Source organism: Tauraco erythrolophus, chromosome 1 (genome assembly GCF_009769465.1).
Source record: "Tauraco erythrolophus isolate bTauEry1 chromosome 1, bTauEry1.pri, whole genome shotgun sequence".
NCBI lineage: Eukaryota > Metazoa > Chordata > Aves > Musophagiformes > Musophagidae > Tauraco > Tauraco erythrolophus.
In genome coordinates this window covers 4,394,993-4,413,485 of record NC_141465.1, presented here as the reverse complement: position 1 = coordinate 4,413,485, position 18,493 = coordinate 4,394,993, and the positions used below count along the sequence as shown (strand labels likewise).

The 18,493-nt window shown below is 48.8% G+C and overlaps 1 protein-coding gene across 1 annotated transcript; it reads left to right on the top strand.

The window, feature by feature from the left end:
- Positions 1 to 253: 253 nt before the first annotated feature.
- LOC147529347 (uncharacterized) lies at positions 254 to 17,652 on the top strand. Its single transcript, XM_086616405.1, is given in 21 exon segments — positions 254 to 412; positions 507 to 563; positions 2,304 to 2,341; positions 3,619 to 3,759; positions 5,540 to 5,602; positions 8,347 to 8,467; positions 8,901 to 8,993; positions 9,706 to 9,866; positions 10,511 to 10,596; positions 10,868 to 10,951; positions 12,508 to 12,570; positions 12,700 to 12,777; positions 12,870 to 12,934; positions 12,936 to 12,959; positions 13,708 to 13,744; positions 15,070 to 15,218; positions 15,435 to 15,497; positions 15,810 to 15,885; positions 16,517 to 16,601; positions 16,779 to 16,866; positions 17,431 to 17,652. Coding segments are annotated over 21 exon segments (1,842 nt in total). The 3' UTR covers positions 17,542 to 17,652.
- Positions 17,653 to 18,493: the final 841 nt, after the last annotated feature.

Below are 18,493 nucleotides of genomic sequence, written 5' to 3'. Positions count from 1 at the left end.
CCCTCCTCCGCGCCCAGACCGCCCGCCCGGGCGCCGGCGGCGCGGCGAAGCGCCTGAAGGAAGCGGGACATGGCGGGCGGCGGCAGCGCCGCGCTTGGCCCGGCACCGCCGCTCCCTCCCGCCGCTCCTCCCTCAGCCCCCGGCGCGGCGCAGGCGCGCTCGGGGCCGGGGCCCGAGCACCGCCCCGGCAGGGGGAGGGGAGGGCTGCGCTGTCCCTGCGGCTGTCGCTGCCGGGATCGGTGCGAAGCGAGTCATGGCGCCGGTGCTGACGCTGTTGCTCCTCTCGCTGCTGCCGGCCGCCGCCGCCTACCTGTGCTGCGTGCGGCGGCACACGGGCAGCGCGGAGGCGGCGCTGCGCCGCCGGGAGCCGGGCCGGGCCGAGGCGCGGGGTCGCAGCCCGCCGCGGGACCCGGTGAGCGCCGGGGAGGCAGCGGGCGGGCGGAGCGGGGGCCGGGAGGGAAGGGCGGCGGGGCCGGGCGCTCACCTCTCGCCTCCTCTCTCGGCAGTGGGCCCCGCGGCTGTGCGGCTCCAGGCTGCGCCTCTTCGGCCATGTGGCCAACACGGTGAGTCCCCGGCGTTGCGGAGGGAAGGCGGTCAGGAATGCCGGGGGGGTTGGAGGGAGAGGGTCTCGATGGGAAGGTAGAGCCCGCGTTTGCTGGGAAATCGTAGGGGGGTTGCTGCTGGCTGCGTGGGTTTGGGTTCACCCCGTGCCCCGGGTGGGATGCTGTGGGCGCGGAGGGCTGGCGGCTGGGTGTCACCCGTGTGTTGGGTGCCGAGAGCCCGAAGCTGACATGGAACCCGGAATACAGCCACCGCCAGCTTTCCTCAGGCGTGACGGGATTCGGGTCCTTCGGCCCCGCGAATGACGGTTTTGGGACGGCGCTGAAGGCAGTTGTCCCCTCGAGCTCTTCCTGGGGTGGGCTTTGTTGCTGCTGGGCTTTTCCTTTTGAGCCGATGTCAAGGTTAGGCACGAAAGTGTCATTTCGGCAGTGCGTGACCTGTTACAGAGCTTGGTGGCTCGTTGGGCTTGGAGTGAAGGATGGTGATGGGCTGTGCCTTTATTCCTGGGAATACCTTGCAAGTGGCTTTATATAATCATAGAAAGGTTTGGGTTGGAAGGGACCTCAAAAGATCATCCAGTTCCAACCCCCCTGCCATGGGCAGGAACACCCTCCACTACAGCAGGTTGCCCAAAGCCTCATCCAACCTGGCCTTGGACACTTCCAGGGATGGGGCATCCATAACTTCTCTGGGCAACCTGTTCCAGTGCCTCACCACCCTAAGAGTGAGGAATTTCTTCCTTAGGTCTAATCTAAATCTGCCCTCTTTCAGTTTAAGTCCATTGCCCCTTGTTCTATCACTAGATGCCCTTGTAAAAAATAAATAAATAATCCTTTTTTCCAGGATATAATAACGAGAATATCTTTTTATCCTTCACTTTGTGGCTGCTTCTGGTGCGTGGCCATGGGCTTGTATCCTTTCCTGACATCCCCCTTGGAGAAGGGACAGGAGATCTCCCTCTCCCTCAGGATTGTGCTGGTTTAGATTGGATGCAGATTAGGAGCAATGCATTTTCCAAAAGAGACTGTAACTCTTATGTAATGTGGGAGGCAATGTATCGCTTCACAGATGTGGGAGCGTGAGCCTTGCTTCAGACTCGTACTGTATTTGTACATCCCATAACAGGTTTTTGAAGTCCATTGTTGAGCCATTAAGACAGGCTAGAACAAGGCTGGTCTCTTTGGGGACCGCTGGTGTTGCTACACTGGGAACCAAAGTATTAAAAGATTATTTTCAGCTGCCTTCTACCATGGAGTCTTCAAATTTCTCATGTGTTTCCAAGTTCACTCGGTTTACTGCAGGAGCTGCTCGAGCAACGGGAGAGATCCTAACAGTGGGATGAACAAAATAATATTAAGCTCCTGCATTATCCAATGTCTGCATAATCTGCAGAACATGAAGAAGGTAATGGATAGGAGCTATATGGATGCCTCTGCTTGACAGTGGTGCGGCCTGCAGCTGCAGACTTTCTGGGCCAAGTCAGGGAAGGACAAAGGCAAGAGAGCCAGAAGAATATACTTTTTATAATTATATAAATATGAGGGGGGGGAAGGCATTTCAGGTTGATTTTGTGGCCTGAAATACAAGTATTTGTGCTATTTTATTACTACATAGCCTTGCGTGCTCTCCAGGGTGCTCTGAGACTGCAGCGATTGTGAGCACATTCAGCATTCCTTGTCTAGTGAGGAGAGTGTTCAGGTCAAAGTTACTGGAAACCAGTGTTTCTGTTTACTTTCGTCTAGGCTTTCGGACAGATCTGCTTACTGCCGCTCTTAATAAGGTAAGAGTGGGGAGTTTTCTCCCCCTTCAAGTTTTGGGTTTGTTGGTTTGTTTTTTTTTTCTTTTTTGAAGGTGCTTGCGTTGCCCGCCACTTACAGGTTATTTGAAATGACCTTTTCTAAGACCCTTTCCTAATGACCCTGCATAACTTGATCGGAGAGTGAGCAAGATTATTTGATACGTGTTGCTTACTTGTTTGCTTTTTTTAGCTACTCTGTTTTGAATGGGTCTCTGTTGGAAAAACTTAACCTGTTTTCACCCTCAGGCAGGTGCATGGAAACCAAATTCGCCAGCTTGCCTCTTTGCCTTTGTGTTCTTTTGCTAAAGAGCAGTCTTTATTCAAAGCTTCTGGATGCGCAAACCTGCTGTGCTTATCACCAGTAGTGGTAAAAGAACAGTAGTAGAGGCCTGGCATGAAGTTCAGAGGTTTTAGTGTGTTCTTTTTAAAGATACTCACTGGTTTAGGTCAGCGTTTTCTCCTCTCTCACTTATGTTTTTGTTTAGAACCTGTGCTTTCAGGTGTATGTTGGACGAAATGCCACTCGGGTACGAGGTGGCAGGAACCTCGGGCTCGCCCTTGGCTCACGTAGTTTGCCCATCTTTTGATGGGCCACCTGTGCATATCCCAGGACGCTGAGAAATGTGTTACACACAGTTGGTACCCCTGAATTTTAACTTGGGGCATGAGCTTTTTGAGTGAATCAAACCCAGAAAAGTTCACTGCTTTCATTCTTTGATATCTATGACAGGATCTTGATTTCATTGCTTTACAATGAAATCAATGATCTTGATTTTCATTGTGTTCCAAGCTATGGGCTTATGCTGCAATCCCTGTTGTATTTGGTTGCAAATGAGCTGTGTTGAAGCAAGTCATGGAAAAGCCTGAAGAGGTGCTTGTTTTAACAGGATTAATGCTTGAATGTATGGCTTACACTACTTTCTCCTTTTCTTTTCCTCTCAATTCCTGTGTTTGTTGTTCTGCGAGCGATATATCTAATATAAAGTGGGTTGAAAACTTTCACCATTTCTTTCCCAGCTTGGGTTTAGGGAGACTGGCTGGTCTTACTTCAAGAGGTGGGAGGCTTTGTTAAGCAAGCAGGATGGATTTGATGCTGCCTTTAGGAAAGGTGTGAGAGATTATCTTGTAACTGTTGCAACTCCCTGCTGGGAGAGCAGACTGCTAAGACAAAATGTTCTTAGGTAAGGTTCCCTCTGACAATGTGAAAAATTAGTCATGGTAGAGCTTGCAAGCTCTAGCAGTGTGTCTCTCTCTTTCAGGCTGTACAACCTCTCGCTCATGCGTTCACTTGACATTCAGGAAGATCCCACGTTTATTCCGGAGGTTGCTGCGGAGGTTACAGAAAACAAGTCTGAGGCTCAAAGCACTTTGGATATTATCGAGCAGCTGGTAGATGCAAGGTCAGTGTGTGATGTTTGAGTGGAGTGGCAGAACACGCATGTTGGCACTGTTATGTTAGTGGGAACCTGTCGTTGTCAGTAATGTGGATTAAAATCTTTTTCCATGCCCAGCTGCTTTACAAAACAAATAGTGCTGTCAGTCATCTTTCCTTTTGTAACTTACAGACCGCTGGTAGTTACAAGCAATATGAAGTTTCTGCAAGCCTCAGGGAGTGTGTTTATTTGGGAGTAACCAAATTCTGCCCTTGCCACCTATCTCTGGTTGCGCTGTTACAGCAGGTACACTTAGTGGTTGGCTAGTGAGCACGGACATCGCCTTAAGTGAGTTGGCAGGTGTGCTGTTTCTTGCCTACAAGGATTCTGAAAGAGGACAGGGGTGTTGCTTGAGGGAGAGAAGGAACGTGGGTTACAAAGAAAATCCACAAGAAATCAGGCTTGGTTAGTTAGGTGGTTGGATGAAAGCCTGTTCAGCTTCTTGATTGCAGCCCGTACTTGATTAAATCCCACTGGATTCCAAGCGAAATGGTACTCGGGCTCACATGTCTCACTGAGGTGGGAGCAGCTGGGCTGCTGTGCATGCTCTCCCCCTCTGGTTTTGGTTCTTAGTGATATATTGAGTGTTACAGGGCAGGTTACTGGAGCCAAACCTCTTTCCTGCATAGGACATTATGGTGCCCTACATTGTCCGATTCCAGGATTTGGCTTCTGGTTTGGGTGATGGTATGAAGACATCACGAGAGTAATAATTGTAGCTAGCTCTTCTGATGACCTTAGATTCATAGAATCATAGAATGGTTAGGGTTGGAAGGGACCTCAAAGATCATCTCGTTCCAACCCCCCTGCCATGGGCAGAGAAATCCTCCACTACACCAGGTTGCCCAAAGCCTCATCTGACCTGGCCTTGAACACTTCCAGGGATGGGGCCTCCACAACTTCTCTGGGCAACCTGTTCCACTGCCTCACCACCCTCAATGTAAAAAATTTAATTCATCCTGTTGTGATGAGAAATGGTCTATTTCTTAAGTGCTGTAGCCATCAACCAACTGGTTTTGGTTCTTAGTGATATATTGAGTATTACAGGGCAGGTTACTGGAGCCAAACCTCTTTCCTGCATAGGACATTATGGTGCCCTACACTGTCTGATTCCAGGATATGGCTTCTGGTTTGGGTGATGGTATGAAGGCATCATGAGAGTAATAATTGTAGCTAGCTCTTCTGATGGTCTTAGATTCACCCTGTTGTGGTGAGAAATGGTCTATTTCTTAAGTGCTGTAGCCATCAACTTAGGTTTTAAGCAGTTTGCTGATGGTCTGTATCCTTGTGTGTGCTGCATCGTGCCTTTCTCCCCTCCCACACCACACACGGAATCTGCTGCTGGCTATCTCTGCATCAGACTTGTGACAGAGATCCTGGGAAAAGGTTTTCCAGTATATTCTAACTCTTCTGTAATGTTTCAGTGATGAGTAGGAAAGGTAAACCTGGAATAAATTTTGCACAGTTTAGACTGTCGTATTGCAGGAGAAATAGAAAGCAACTAGAACATGCCAGCGAGACTGACCCCGTATTTCTGTGGCACCCTTAGTGTACCTGGTGCCTGGCATGTGTACAAGGTGTCTGAGAGCCTAAGCTGAAATGTGTAGGCTAGCAGTGTGACCGGTGACCAGCAGGTTCACTGTGAGTGATGCCCAAACCTGCGTTGAACTGTGGTGCTGAAGTCTACAGGTCTAAAGAGAGGTGCTGTTGATGGTTCACAGTTGCCTCCTTAATCCTTTCTTTGCAGGTCTGATTCTGCGAGCAATGGGTTTAGCTTCAAAGGGATCAAAGACTACCTGGACTGTTACCGGTAGGTGAAATTATGGTCTGGAAACAGCCTGTCTCGCATGTTCGCCTGCTGTGGGCTGCTACCGTTCCACAAGCTCTCAGGCATAGAATCATAGAGTGGTTAGGGTTGGAAGGGACCTGAAAGATCATCTAGTTCCAACCCCCCTGCCATGGGCAGGGACACCTTCCACTACACTCAAAGCCTCATCCAACCTGGCCTTGAACACTTCCAGGGATGGGGCATCAACAGCTTCCCTGGGCAACCTGTTCCAGTGCCTCACCACCCTCAGAGTGAAAAATTTCTTCCTTGTATCTAATCTAAATCTCCCCTCTTTCAGGTTAAAGCCATTTCCCCTTGTCCTATCACTACACACCCTTGTAAAAAGTCCCCTCTCCAGCTTTCTTGTAGGCCCCTTATAGGTACCGGAAGGCTGCAATAAGATCACCCCGGAGCCTTCTCTTCTCCCGGCTGAACAGCCCCAGCTCTCTCAGCCTGTCTTCATAACAGAGGTGCTCCAGCACTCGGATCATCTTCATGGCCTTCCTCTGGACCCGCTCCAATAGCTCCATGTTCTCCTTTTTTTTTTTGTGTGACCTGAACACAGCACTGCAGGTGGGGTCCCATGAAAGCAGAGCAGAGGGGCAGAATTCCCTCTCTCGACCTGCTGCCCACGCTGCTTTGGATGCAGCCCAGGATATGGTTGGCTTTCTGGCTGCCAGCGCACATTGCCGGCTCATGTTGAGCTTCTCCTCAACCAACAACATGTATCTGTGCTTGGGATTGCCCCGACCCACGTGCAGGACCTTGCACTTGGCCTTGTTGAACTTCTTGAGGTTCTCCAGGTGACAGGAGGTGGGTGACAGGCCCACCTCTCCAGCCTGTCAAGGTCCCTCTGGATGGCATCCCTTCCCTCCGGCGTGTCCATCACACCACGCAGCTTGGTGTTGTCAGCAAACTTGCTGAGGGTGCACTCGATCCCACTGTCCACGTTGCCAACAAAGATGTTAAACAGCGCTGGTCCCAATACCATCCCCTGAGGAACACCACTCATCACTGGTCTCCACTTGCACATCGAGCTGTTGACTGCAACTCTTTGAGTGCGACCATCCAGCCAATTCCTTATCCATCGAGTCGTCCGTCTGTCAAATCCATCTCTCTCTGACTTAGAGATAAGGATGTCATGCGGGACAGTGTCAAATGTTGTAGAAGGCCACCAAATTTGTCAGGCACGATTTGCCCTTAGTGAAGCCATGCTGGCTGTCACTAATCACCTCCTTTTTTTTTCCATGTGCCTTAGCATAGTTTCCAGGAGCATCTGGAGGATGGTTCTTCATTCTCCCAGTCCCTGCCTTTGCCTTTTGCAACATGGGTGGTGCATCTGCTAGTGAAGACTGAGGCAAAGAAGTTTGAGTACCTCAGCCTTTTCCATATCCCAGGTATCCAGGCCCCGTTTCCTTCCAGAGAGGGCTCACGTTTTCCCTAGACCTCCTTTTATCACTGATGTACCTATAGAAGTTTTTCTTGTTGCCCTTCATGTCCCTGGCCAGATTTAACTCTTATCAGGGCTTTAGCTTTCCTAACCTGATCCCTGGTTGCTCGGACAATTTCTCTGTATTCCTCCCAGGCTACCTGTCCTTGCTGCCACCCCTTGTAGGCTTCCTTCTTGAGCTTGAGTTTGTCCAGGAACTCCTTGTTCATCTATGCATCTCTTTGTTAGGATTGTACTTGAGGTGCTAGTGTTTGGCATCACCCTCAGCAGTCCTTTTCCTCTAACAGAGTAAAGAAGGAAAGCCAACTGAGAGCCAACTTTTACAAGCCTTACAAGGATATTTAAATGCTGTTTTCCTTGGCTTATTGTCAGTCTTCTCTGCGAGAGATTTCTACATACGTTGGTTGCTCAAACGCGTGAGTGAGAAGGAGAGAAAGGTTCATTTGGATGATGTGAGTTGCACGTACTGAGGGTGTCTGAAGAATCCCTTGGTTCCCCAGCTGCTTGTGCTCCTGTGAGCAGTTTGCCTGCTTTCACCCAGTAAACATGTCCAGCTCGGAAACAGCTGGAAGCATGTCCCTGACTCTAAGGTTCTGCGAGCTGTTGGCTGCTCGGTAACTCCTGGTTCCCTCTGAGACATGTGCCAGGCGTGGAACGCTCTGATAAATCCTCTTGTGCTCCCGGCACCTGTTCCTCAAGGGGCACCTCTGCAAACAGGCCTTGGAACAAAAGGCTGACACTGCAGTCTGGTGTTACAGGTAAATCCTGACTGTGAGGCTCTCGTGTCACCCAGAGGTAGATGTGTTTGTGGTGTACCATCGCCTTTTGCCAGGAGAGAGGAAAGGCCTGTTTGCTAAGGGTGGGTTCTGACAGTACTGCTGGGAGCCCCTTCTCTGTAACCTGTATAAAGGGGGCTGGCCTCTTGGTCTTAGCTCGTGATAACGGGAGTTTCATAGCCTCAGACTTTCAGGAGCTCGAGGACTGTCTGTAAAGCTGCCAGCTGTCTTTTCCTGTTATTCAGGAATATCTGGGCAACCCTCCTAGCTCCTGCCCCTTCTCTAAGGGTTGGGGGCGTATTGTGTAGGCAGATTCTCCCCTTAAGGAAGGGAGTCTCCTGTCTTGATGATGTCAACTGTGTTGAAATCATGACCCACAGAGATTCTTAGTGAGTTCTTGCTTACTGCTGTGACAGTTGCCGTCTTGCTCCATGAAAGACAAACCCTATGAGTGTGCGTGGTTGTCTTGTAACAAGGTCCCAACTTCTCTTGTCCTGCAGGAGTGGGAAGTTGACGCCATCTCAGGTAGCAAAGAACATCATTGCCACGCTGGAAGACTGTGACAAATCCACGCCACCACTCAGAGCGATAGTGCAGTGGGACCCGAAGCAAATAATGCTGGTAATGTCTACCTCTGGTAGGAATAGGGCCTCTGCCACCCCAAGAGCAGTAGCATCCATCCAGAAGAGGCTCTTCTGCTAATACATTGCACGGAAAAATATGTACGTTTTTCCTGCCTCCTTGTGTAGAGGACTACAAACAAGTTTGCTTTCCTACCTGCAAAGAGAGGTGGAGTTAAAGCAATCTGTATCCTGCTGGACAGCTACAGTTTAAAACAGGACTTCTGTGCTTGTGTGGCATCTGTTAGCATAGATGCTTCCAAGTAGCAGGTTTCCCATCAGCATATGGTGGAAGAAGAAAGAAACTTTTATAGTTTGGCTTAGTAACAGCATGAGAAAGCCATTTTTGGTATCTGTTCTGATACTGGTAATGACCTTCAGCTCAACTAAATATATATAATATAGCATACACTTTATTTTTTCCCTCTGTGCAGATGGCTGAGGCCTCCACTGCTCGTTACAGGAATAAATGTACCCTGTCTTATCTGGATGGCATCCCAGTGTGTCTGAAAGAAGAGTTCAAAGTGGTGAGTTTCTGTGTCTAGCTGTCAGTTTGTGCTGCAGGTGGTCAACCTGGACAACTGACCGCGGGAATGTGAGAATCCCCACTTACAAGGAGTTTTGCCTGTGGCCTAACAACAGTGACCATTAAATACTCCTGGCAGTGCCATCGAGCTGTCGTAGGCTCTGCAGAGAGCTCCCTATAGGCTGGGAGCCTGTTTATGTACAGATTCTTCCATCGCTGCCGAAGTGAAGAGTACTTAGCATACCCTAAAAGTGAGTCCATCTGGTATTTTGGCATTCGCCTAAACTTGGTGCCTTGCTTCAAAGCACTGCAGGTCTGAAACGCTGCAGCTCTGTCCGTAGAGAAATGGAAAATAAAGCTCCTGTGTGCTGTGGGGCCAAGGCGACTGTTCTGTTGCCCCTGGGCATAGCAGTTGCATTCCTTCCTGCAGGGAGGCAGACTTTTTCACCATCTGCATGTTTCTCCTTCTGTATCATGGTGTTAAAAGGACTCCTCTGCATTGGAGAGGGACCAAATATTGAAGGGTTAAGTGTCCCTCCTAACAGAAACCAACAGAGGACAAGTTGAAGAGTGAAGCTTCCTAGCCCTTACTTACCTCTGTGGGTCATAATGTCTGGGAGCTGTTGAGTTGAAGCGTGCACGTGAAGCATGCACGTGTGCCTGTCTACCTTGCCAGGGTTTTAGGATGAATAATAAGGTGTCTTCTTGCTAAGGTACCTTACCATCACCGAGTGGGAACAGTGTATCTTGGGACAGAGCCTGAAACAGAAGATGCTACCGTGGCCAAGAAGCTGCGAGAGGCTGGGGCTATCATTATTGGGGTCTCAAACATGCATGAACTAGGGACTGGAACAACTGGATGCAACCCTAATAGGTAAAAATCCCTTCGTCTGTCTCCAGCTATAGCCAAGCTGAGAGCTGCTGTTCCGGAGCAGTGGTCCTCACAGCCTTCATGAGCCATGTGCAGGGCCACGCTTCCTGCACGTGCAGCTGGATGGAGCTGGAGCTACCCCTCAGCTGCAACAACGTGCCAGGGCATTTCCTCACTGTGTGAGGTCGGCTGGATACCCTGGTGGGTCTCTTTGGTGTCTGGGGACTGTGGTCAGACTGGAGACTTCAGGAGCTGCTGCTCCAGGATAAAGGGCAGACTGGGGATGCTGACTTGCTTGTCTGTAAGAAGTGCCGGCCACCAGCCGTGCCACCTTTTGGAACTGCATAAGGCACTGTGGCATGCAGTAGTGGCTCAGTGCTGTCGCAGACAGACGAGCTGGACCAGCATCCTTTCTCTTGCTTTGGGTCTGTCTCTTTTGGATAGGCTACTTATGGTGACAAAAGATTGGACTCTGAGGCAGAAGTCTTTTTTGCCTCTTATTTTCTAGGGACATAGCAGTATCTGGGATTATGGTATGTCTTTACTAAGAGATGAGAATCCCTGAGCTGTGTTTCTGGATCTTTTCCTGCCCTGTAGTGCACTCAGTCCTTCCTAGGAAAAGATTCAACACTGTTTGTCTGCTTCAGGTGCCACAAGATCCCTAGGAATCCCTACAAGCCTAACCACTTCACAGGTGGGAGCTCCAGTGGGTCAGCAGCAGCTGTAGCAGCAGGTAGGTGGTCCTAAATGGAGTTCAGGGGTGGTGGGAGGAAGGTCCTGAGACAAAGTACCTCAGGCATTTAGTTTTTATGAGGGGGTTTAGAAGCTGGAGTGAACCCCTTGCTGAACAGAGAGCTCCGTGTGCTGTCTTCGCTACAGCTGCTGGTAGAATGGACAGGGCAACACGATGTCTGTCTGATCACAGGCCAATGTGTGGGGGTTTTTTAGGTCTGGGCAACAACGATGTCTGTCTGATCATAGGCCAATGTGTGGGGTTTTTTTAGGTCTCTGCCCAGTGGCTATTGGCACAGATGGAGGCGGCTCTGTGAGGATTCCTGCTTCTTTCTGTGGCGTGGTGGGGCTGAAAGGTAGAGTCCTTTAATCATGGAGGTGGTGAGTCTCGTTTGCTGTATCTCTGTCGTGGGTTAGGCCGCTCTGGCAACTGAACCCTACACAGTCACTCACTCACCCTCCTCCAGCCCCAGGGATGAGGGAGAGAATTAAAGGATAAGTGGGAAACCCGTGGGTTGAGATAAGAACAATTTAATACAGATGATTTAATACACAGTGTAGCTGCTCACCACCCCCTCGTATGCGAAGCCCGTCTTGTCCCGAAGCTGCAACCCAGGACCAACGCGAGGCCCCGAAATAGAGAGGGGCAGAGAGAGAGAGAGAGAGAGAACTCCGAGAGTGGGAGTACTGGGAGAGGAAAAAAAGGCAATAGGGTGAAAGCACAGCAAGCGCAAAAGAGCAGAAGCGGTGAAAGAGCCAAAACGCAAAAGCCCTTCTGTCCGGCTGCCCCTCGCTTTTATACTGGGCACGACGCTGCATGATACGGAATACTAATTGGCCAGTTTGGCCCTCAATCTTAAGGTCCACCACAAATCACAAGGGGAATTGAGGCCCCCTTGTCCCGGCTCTGGTCCCCCCTTATCCTGTTGTGCTCCTGCACACTGGCAAGAACATGGCAAGCTGAAAAGTCCTTGAGACCTCAGTGCCAACTCCAAACATCAGCGTGCTATCAACATTCTTCTCAGAGCGAGCCTCTGAGTAAAACCAAAACACAGAGCTCTCCTAGCTGCTAAAAAGAAGAGCTAACTCTGTCCCAGCTAAAACCAGGACAATCTCATAGAGCGCCACAAACAAGTCAGGCACAGTCCATAAACTCCTGTCAAGCAAAATCCGACCAGACAGACTGGAGTGTAACACCCTGAGAATTACGTGGGTTGGACTGGCAGATTGGAAGGATTCTCTGTACTGGCTATTGAATGGATGTTCCAAAAAACCTAATTTACATGAGTTAAATGCTAAACAAACCACGCGTGCTGCTTTTCTTTCTACCTACTCATCCCTGTTCAGTCTTCCTTCTTTGCTGGGTGTAGTGGTTTGTTTTTTTTTTTTTTTTACTCCGTTTTTCCATCCTTCACATGTGATCGACTTGATTAATTTTGATTAATCTGAGGAAGACAATGATGACGATGACAAAAATGTAAATGGTCAGAAAGGTGATACAAATACTCGCAGAAGACAACTGGTGTGAGGCATCAAGTCTCACTGGTGAAGTGAGTGAGATCTCCCAGGGGGTGGTATCTCCTGCTGTTGATAATCCTGCTCCTGCCTCTCCAACCTCCATACCACAGATGTTCCTTCTGTGTATCGAAATGCATGTATTTCAAAATGTCCCTGCACATATTCCCCCCAAGCTAAATCATTTCTTACGGAGGAGAACAGTTTCACTGATGAGACAGATCACGGTCAGCAGAACGGGGTACTGACAGATGAGCAACTGGGCTCTGAAACAGCAGACATAAAAGTGACTGGTGGGGGTGTGTTGCTCACTGACTGGGTGCACCAGAGCCATCTAGGTCAGATCTTAACCAGCAACTGCTGGTATCTAGATAACTGCTCAATTCTTTTCCTTTAGGTACGTTTGGGCGCATCAGTTCTCACGGCAGCTTGCCTCTCTCCTTCTCCACAGTCAGCGTAGGTAAGAGGACATGTTCTCCACTTCAGGGACCTTGCTGTGTAGTGTTCTCACAATGGAGGCAACCTATGCCTACAAAAGACCTTGGGAAGACCCACTGTCATATTTTTATAACTGATCTCTCTTTTACAGGCCCGATCTGTACCTCAGTGGCAGACACAGCCATTGTTTATAGTATCCTTGCTGAGCCAGATCCGCTCTATCCATATGGTAGGTGAGCCCTCTCCCTCCCTGAGCACAGGTGCTGTGCCTTCCTAGAAGCATGCTAGATAACAGGAGGAACTCTTGTTTGTTCCCTGCAGGACTGAAACAGCCCAAAGCGACCCTATCTGATATGTGTGCTCCTGACCTGAAAGGCTTGAAACTCGGGAGTGGACTGGTCATTTTTCAAGGTGCCTGTTCTCTCTCTCTCTCTCTTTCTGCTGCCTTGCAAAATGAGATTTTAAAGGGATTCTGTGTGTTCACTGTTCTCTAGCCTGTCCTCATTAGAGCTTCTCATATTTAGTCCTATAATTGGAAGACAATATAGCCTGGGTGGAAACATCGACAGGGATAGATTTTTTTTCCTAAGGCAGCCTTTTGAGTAAAAGTCTGTTGGAGGCATGAGGAAAGGTAACGACTGTACAGTTGATGGCAGTATGCTTCCTCATACTGCTGTTTCTATTGGAAGCAATGCTTCTGAACTGATTACAAAAGGCAGTTATTTTAAAATCGAAATGGGGAAAATTAGTGTATCCATTTGGTGACAGTGCTGTAGCTGCTGAGAGGTATTTCATCATTCCAATGTAGAAACTGGGCTTGCAAGCTAGTACCACGTGGCAATTGTAATGCAACCCCACAAACGTGTCCATGATTTCTTCCCTGGAGGAAAACAAGGACTCTTTCTGGCTCTGCCTCAGTGCCAAGGAGGAATATCCTCCCCTCTGGAAAAGATGACCTTTCCTTTTCCTTAGGGGTATGACCTGCAAGCTGTTCTCTTGGAGCAGGTGGCCTAAGGCAATCCTGGAGGGCTGTGTTTCACTACCATTAGGGACAGGAACAAGGAAATCTCCATGAGGACCCAAGTCCTAGTGAGTGTGCTCACCAAGGAGAAGAGGGAAGTTACTAAAGTCTACTTAGTTCTTTCCTCTTATTCTCTAGGCATGTGATGCGGAAGTCCTGTCCGTCTGTGAGAAAGGTAAAGAGGAGAAGTCTTTAAGTCTCTTATTCTGCCTGATGTCATGGTATCTATCACTTGGTGCTCCTCTTATGTATGCATTAAAAAGATCTCGACTGAAGTCCTTAAAGGCAGATCCTTAAAGAGGTCTGGCTGGACAAACAGCAGTAGCTTTGTATTAGGGAAGCCCTCCTGACTGCTGAGGGTTAAAAAGCTCAGCAGTTGTAGGCTTGTCAGGTTACAATGGAAGAATGCAGTCCAGTGTGCTAAGCCTCCCTCTGTATAAAGGCAGGTCTGTGCTCAGTAATACTTACTCTGCAAGCTGTAAGGGTAAAAGACTTTGAAGGGAGGGACTTGTTTCACAACATAATGTTCAGTAGGAAAGACAGGGCTAGGTCTTTGTGATGTATCCAGTCCTCTGGTATTTCCTTGAAATCAGCCAAGTGATGTCTTTAGGGTGGCTTTGTCAGAATTTAGACTAAGCAAAATTGACCCTGGTGAGTAGTTGGGGTGGGTGAGAAAAACTCTACAATCCCTGTTATAGTAGCTGCTGTCCTGTGCATTGGAGCTGAGATAGTTCACAGTATTCAGGCTAATTTGCCTGGATTTTCTTCAGCTTCCATATTTCCATAGACACGCTTCTACGTATGTAGTTTTCTTAGGAGAGATGTACCATAAGCCAGCGAAATAGGCAAGCTTGGGTATTCATAGAATCATAGAATGGTTAGGGCTGGAAGGGACCTTCAAAGGTCATCTAGTCCAACCCCCCCTGCAAGGAACAGGGATATCTCCAACTAGAAGTTGGGGTCAAAGAAAGAAGAGGATTCTTTTTAGACTGCAAGATTCAGTTTTCCCAAAGTCTTGGTGTTCAGCCTTGCTGAAGCGCACCAGGATTTAGCAAATCTGTGCTGTTGACCTGCTCTCTTGACTATCCTCTGGGTTCCTCTAGCATTATGGTTCAGAAGAGGCTTTCAACAGGACTCACATGATGCTAAATAATAATGCTGATGGAATACTGGTCATGTCAAATGCTATGGGAACCATTGTCCGTTCACCTTTACTCTTTGAGTTAACTGGGGAGGTTGAGTGAGGAGATGAACTTGCCTGAAACATAGCGGGTGACTTAGGAACCTGTCTGCAAGCCCCTACCCCTGCCCTGTTGGAATACTGAGATCTAGTTAGGCTGAAGGCTTCTACCTACGAGAAGCAGCTGCAGCACTGAAGATACTTGCCTTGTCATGGCCTGTGGGGTCTCTAACTGCTCAAGGGGGTGGGGATTCACAGCCCCTCTATGAAGTTTCATGAACTCAGGGATGCTGTCTGTGCTTTACCTGTTCCGTACGCAGCTGTGGAGCATTTGCAGAGTTTGGGAGCCAGCGTGGTTGAAGTGTCTCTTCCAGAGATGGAGGAAGTGCGAGTAGCACACATCATCTGCATTCTCAGTGAGATGAGGGACTTCCTGCATCCTGACTTCAATAAACATTTCCAGGAAATGGTAAGCAGCAGCAGCTTGGTTCAGAGGCAGTAGTTGTCCCAGCTAATAGAGAGCAAGTGTCATGTCAGTGAGAAACCTGAGGCTCTCCCACTTTTTCTATGACAAACCACCTGTTGGATGACTACGGATAGAGGAGAGCAGAACTGGAAGAGAATTCCTGGGCTGTCACATTCAGTTTCTGGCAAGCAGAGCCATGACCGATGTTTTCTCTTCCAGAATTTGGAAACTCGGACTAACCTGGCCTTGGCTTCCCAGTTCACAGCTCTGGATTATATTACGGTACGGAACATACTGTGGTGAAGACTAAAGGGAGGCACCGAGGGAGACTGTAAAGGTGTGGTAGAGGACTCTCTTAACTTCCCCAAAGTTATTGTCCAGCTGTGTTGCCCTCTGCTGTGAAAGCACACTGAACGGCGGGGTGCCACAGAGGACGTGCCACCTGCACTGGTGGGCTGCCTCTTGATTCCAAACTGCAGGAATGGTGTCGTCTTTTACAAAGGCACAGGCTCTGATGGGAAGAGCCTGCCAACATCACACGTGAGCCTCACGAACCAAGAGGGACGGGTCAGACTGTAGTCTCTCTGCTTGCAGGCAAATCGACAGAGAACTCGGACCATGGGATTTTTGCGAGAGATCTTCACCACTGTGAACTGTATCCTTACACCAGGTATTGGCAGTCTTGGCCAAAGAGCTGGTCCCCAACAGCTGTGTGGTGGTTTTTTTAACAGTCACTCTATTAACTTTCCCTCCCCAATTTTCAGAGCATGACTTTTGTGCAAATACTTTGCTGTGCCTCAAGCCTTTAGAAGATAATGCAGCCTGGTTAGAAAGACTGCTGTCTATTTCTGGACTTACTGCCTATAGGCATGGCAGTGAGAATCTCTTTCTTGGTACTTGAAACAGGCAGAGTCAGCACGTTTACACAGGAGGTACTGGACATCTACTTAGATATGCAAATGTTCTTGCTCTAAATAGAAGCTAACTGCTTAATTCATAAATCCCAGTGACTTGTGTTCTAGGGGTGTGTTTGCATCACCAATGTGTATCAGACATGTGGCTTTAATGAACTGAACTGTTCCTTTGAAGATTGCCCATTGCCTGACTCTTCCTTGGGTCTTTAAACACTGGATCAGGTTGCTCAGAGAGGCTGTGGAATCTCCATCCCTGGGGATATTCAAAAGCCCTTCAGACGTGGTCCTGGGCAACCTGCTTTAGCTGACTGTCCTTGAGACAGATGGTGAGACAAGGTGACTCCTGAGGTCCTTTTCAATCTCAATCATTTTGTGATTCCTTCACAGCTGTTCCTTCCACTGCCCCAAGAATCTATGAGTCTGACCTTGTGACTGGGAGCAGCAATTTGTCCTTCATAGTCCAGTCCATGAGGTAAGAAGAGTGCTGCTTGTACTACGGAAGCAAAAATTTGGGAGCAGCTGGAGACTAGCTGCACTAACTGAAGGAGCTCAGGCTGTAGAGCAGGAGAAATCAATCCTGTCTCTCCCAAAAAAGGATGATTTTCCTGCTGTCCCAAGGCAGAAATGCTGACAACAGCTTTTCCCCCAGGTTCATGCAGCTTGCTAACTTCACTGGGATTCCAGGCCTTGTGGTCCCCATTGGATATTCTACTGCTGGGCTCCCCATCAGCTTCCAGGTGAGTACTGGCTCTTTGTGAATGCTGGGTCACAAAACCCCCAGGTGGCTTTGTCCTGAACCACTATAACCAGGCTCCTGCTGTTCACACAGAACACTGGAGGAGCTGGCAGGTACTGGTAATAAAAGCTTTAAACTTGTGGGTGAAGAGACTTGCCTCAGAGTAACTCACTCCGGAATGGCAGAGGGACTCTTCAGGTATCTGGGCGATAGATTTCTCCGTCTCCCTGTCGACTTGCATCAGTACTCAATATTTGTCACTACTCTTTCCTCTCTTATTTCTCATTTCTGTAATTTCCTTAAGTCCTTCCCTCTTGAAATGGGTCTCATGCAAATGAAAAGTCCTTGTCTTGTAACTAGAAGTCACACAGCTGCCTTTATCTCAAATGCAGTGATGCCATACTGACGGGGGAAAAGGGAGAAGCCTGTGTCCTTTAGGTGCTGTTGGGGGAAAAAAAATTATGTTTTCCAGAGCTTTCAATAGCAGCTGTATGTAATGATGCTACTTTTTTGTTTGGTTGGTTTTCCTCTTACCTTTCTCTTTCTGCCTCTCATCTTCTCCCAGGTCATGGCCAAATGGTGGGATGAAGCTGTTCTTCTGAGGATTGGCCTGAAGCTAGAGCAGTTCCGTTACCAGACCAAAAAGCCATCCATTTATTACGACATCCTTGCATAACAGAGTGACTGAGATCAGAATAAGTCTTTTTTTTCCTAGTCTGACCTGACCAAGTATTAGAGTGGACTTGTTTTCAGTGTTCACCTGAATAATGCTTTAGCAGCAGGCCCATTTGAGGAACCAGGAGGAACACTGATCTGAGCAGGCACTGATGCTGAGCAGACATCATTTCTGTTGTTATTGGATCGTCCAGTTTATACTGGGAGACCAGCTGTTCTGGCAAGTTCCTCACAGTGTTTTTGCCAACAGAGGAAGCTGCAACTATCTTCTGTAACTTCTTTCCATGTAGGGGTCCTGTGTAAAGATGGAAGACAAATGCATCTAGAGGACTGTGTGCAGGCACACATACTTGTGTGCACGGAAAGGTACAATCTCCAGCCCTTAAACCCTCTCACAGAACTCCTCCTGCTCCAGGATGGAACAAAGGTATGTTTGGGAGGGCAGAGGCAGCAAACAATGCCTAGCTCCCTTGGAGTGAGTAGGATCTTAGCACACCTGCAATTAAGTAGTGTGTGTTTTGGCTCCTTAGTCCCTCAGAGGAAAACAGCCTGTAGCTATGGAGGCATGGCCATGCTTCTGTTCCTTAGTGCTGCAACAGTGTAGGGTTGGTCACACTTTTGCACCAAGTATGGGTGTGCTGACTGAATGAGCAGTCCTAACTACCTGCAGCCTTACATGCAGGGGGAGGAAGCAGCAGAGCATGAACCCTCATCAGCTCTGTGCCCCAGAGCCCTGGTTCAGGGTTCTGGCTTTCTGTTGCACATCTCTCTTTCCCAAGCTAAGCCCTGGAGAGCCTCTTTTCTCCCACTGGTTGCTTAAGTATAAGCCTACTATCATGTAGCTGTCCAAATGGAAGAAAACTACTTGGTAATGGTGTGCAGTACTGCTTAAGGAGTGCTGAGCCAGCTGTTACAAACAGGTGAAACTTGTAGGAAACACTACTGAGCTACTG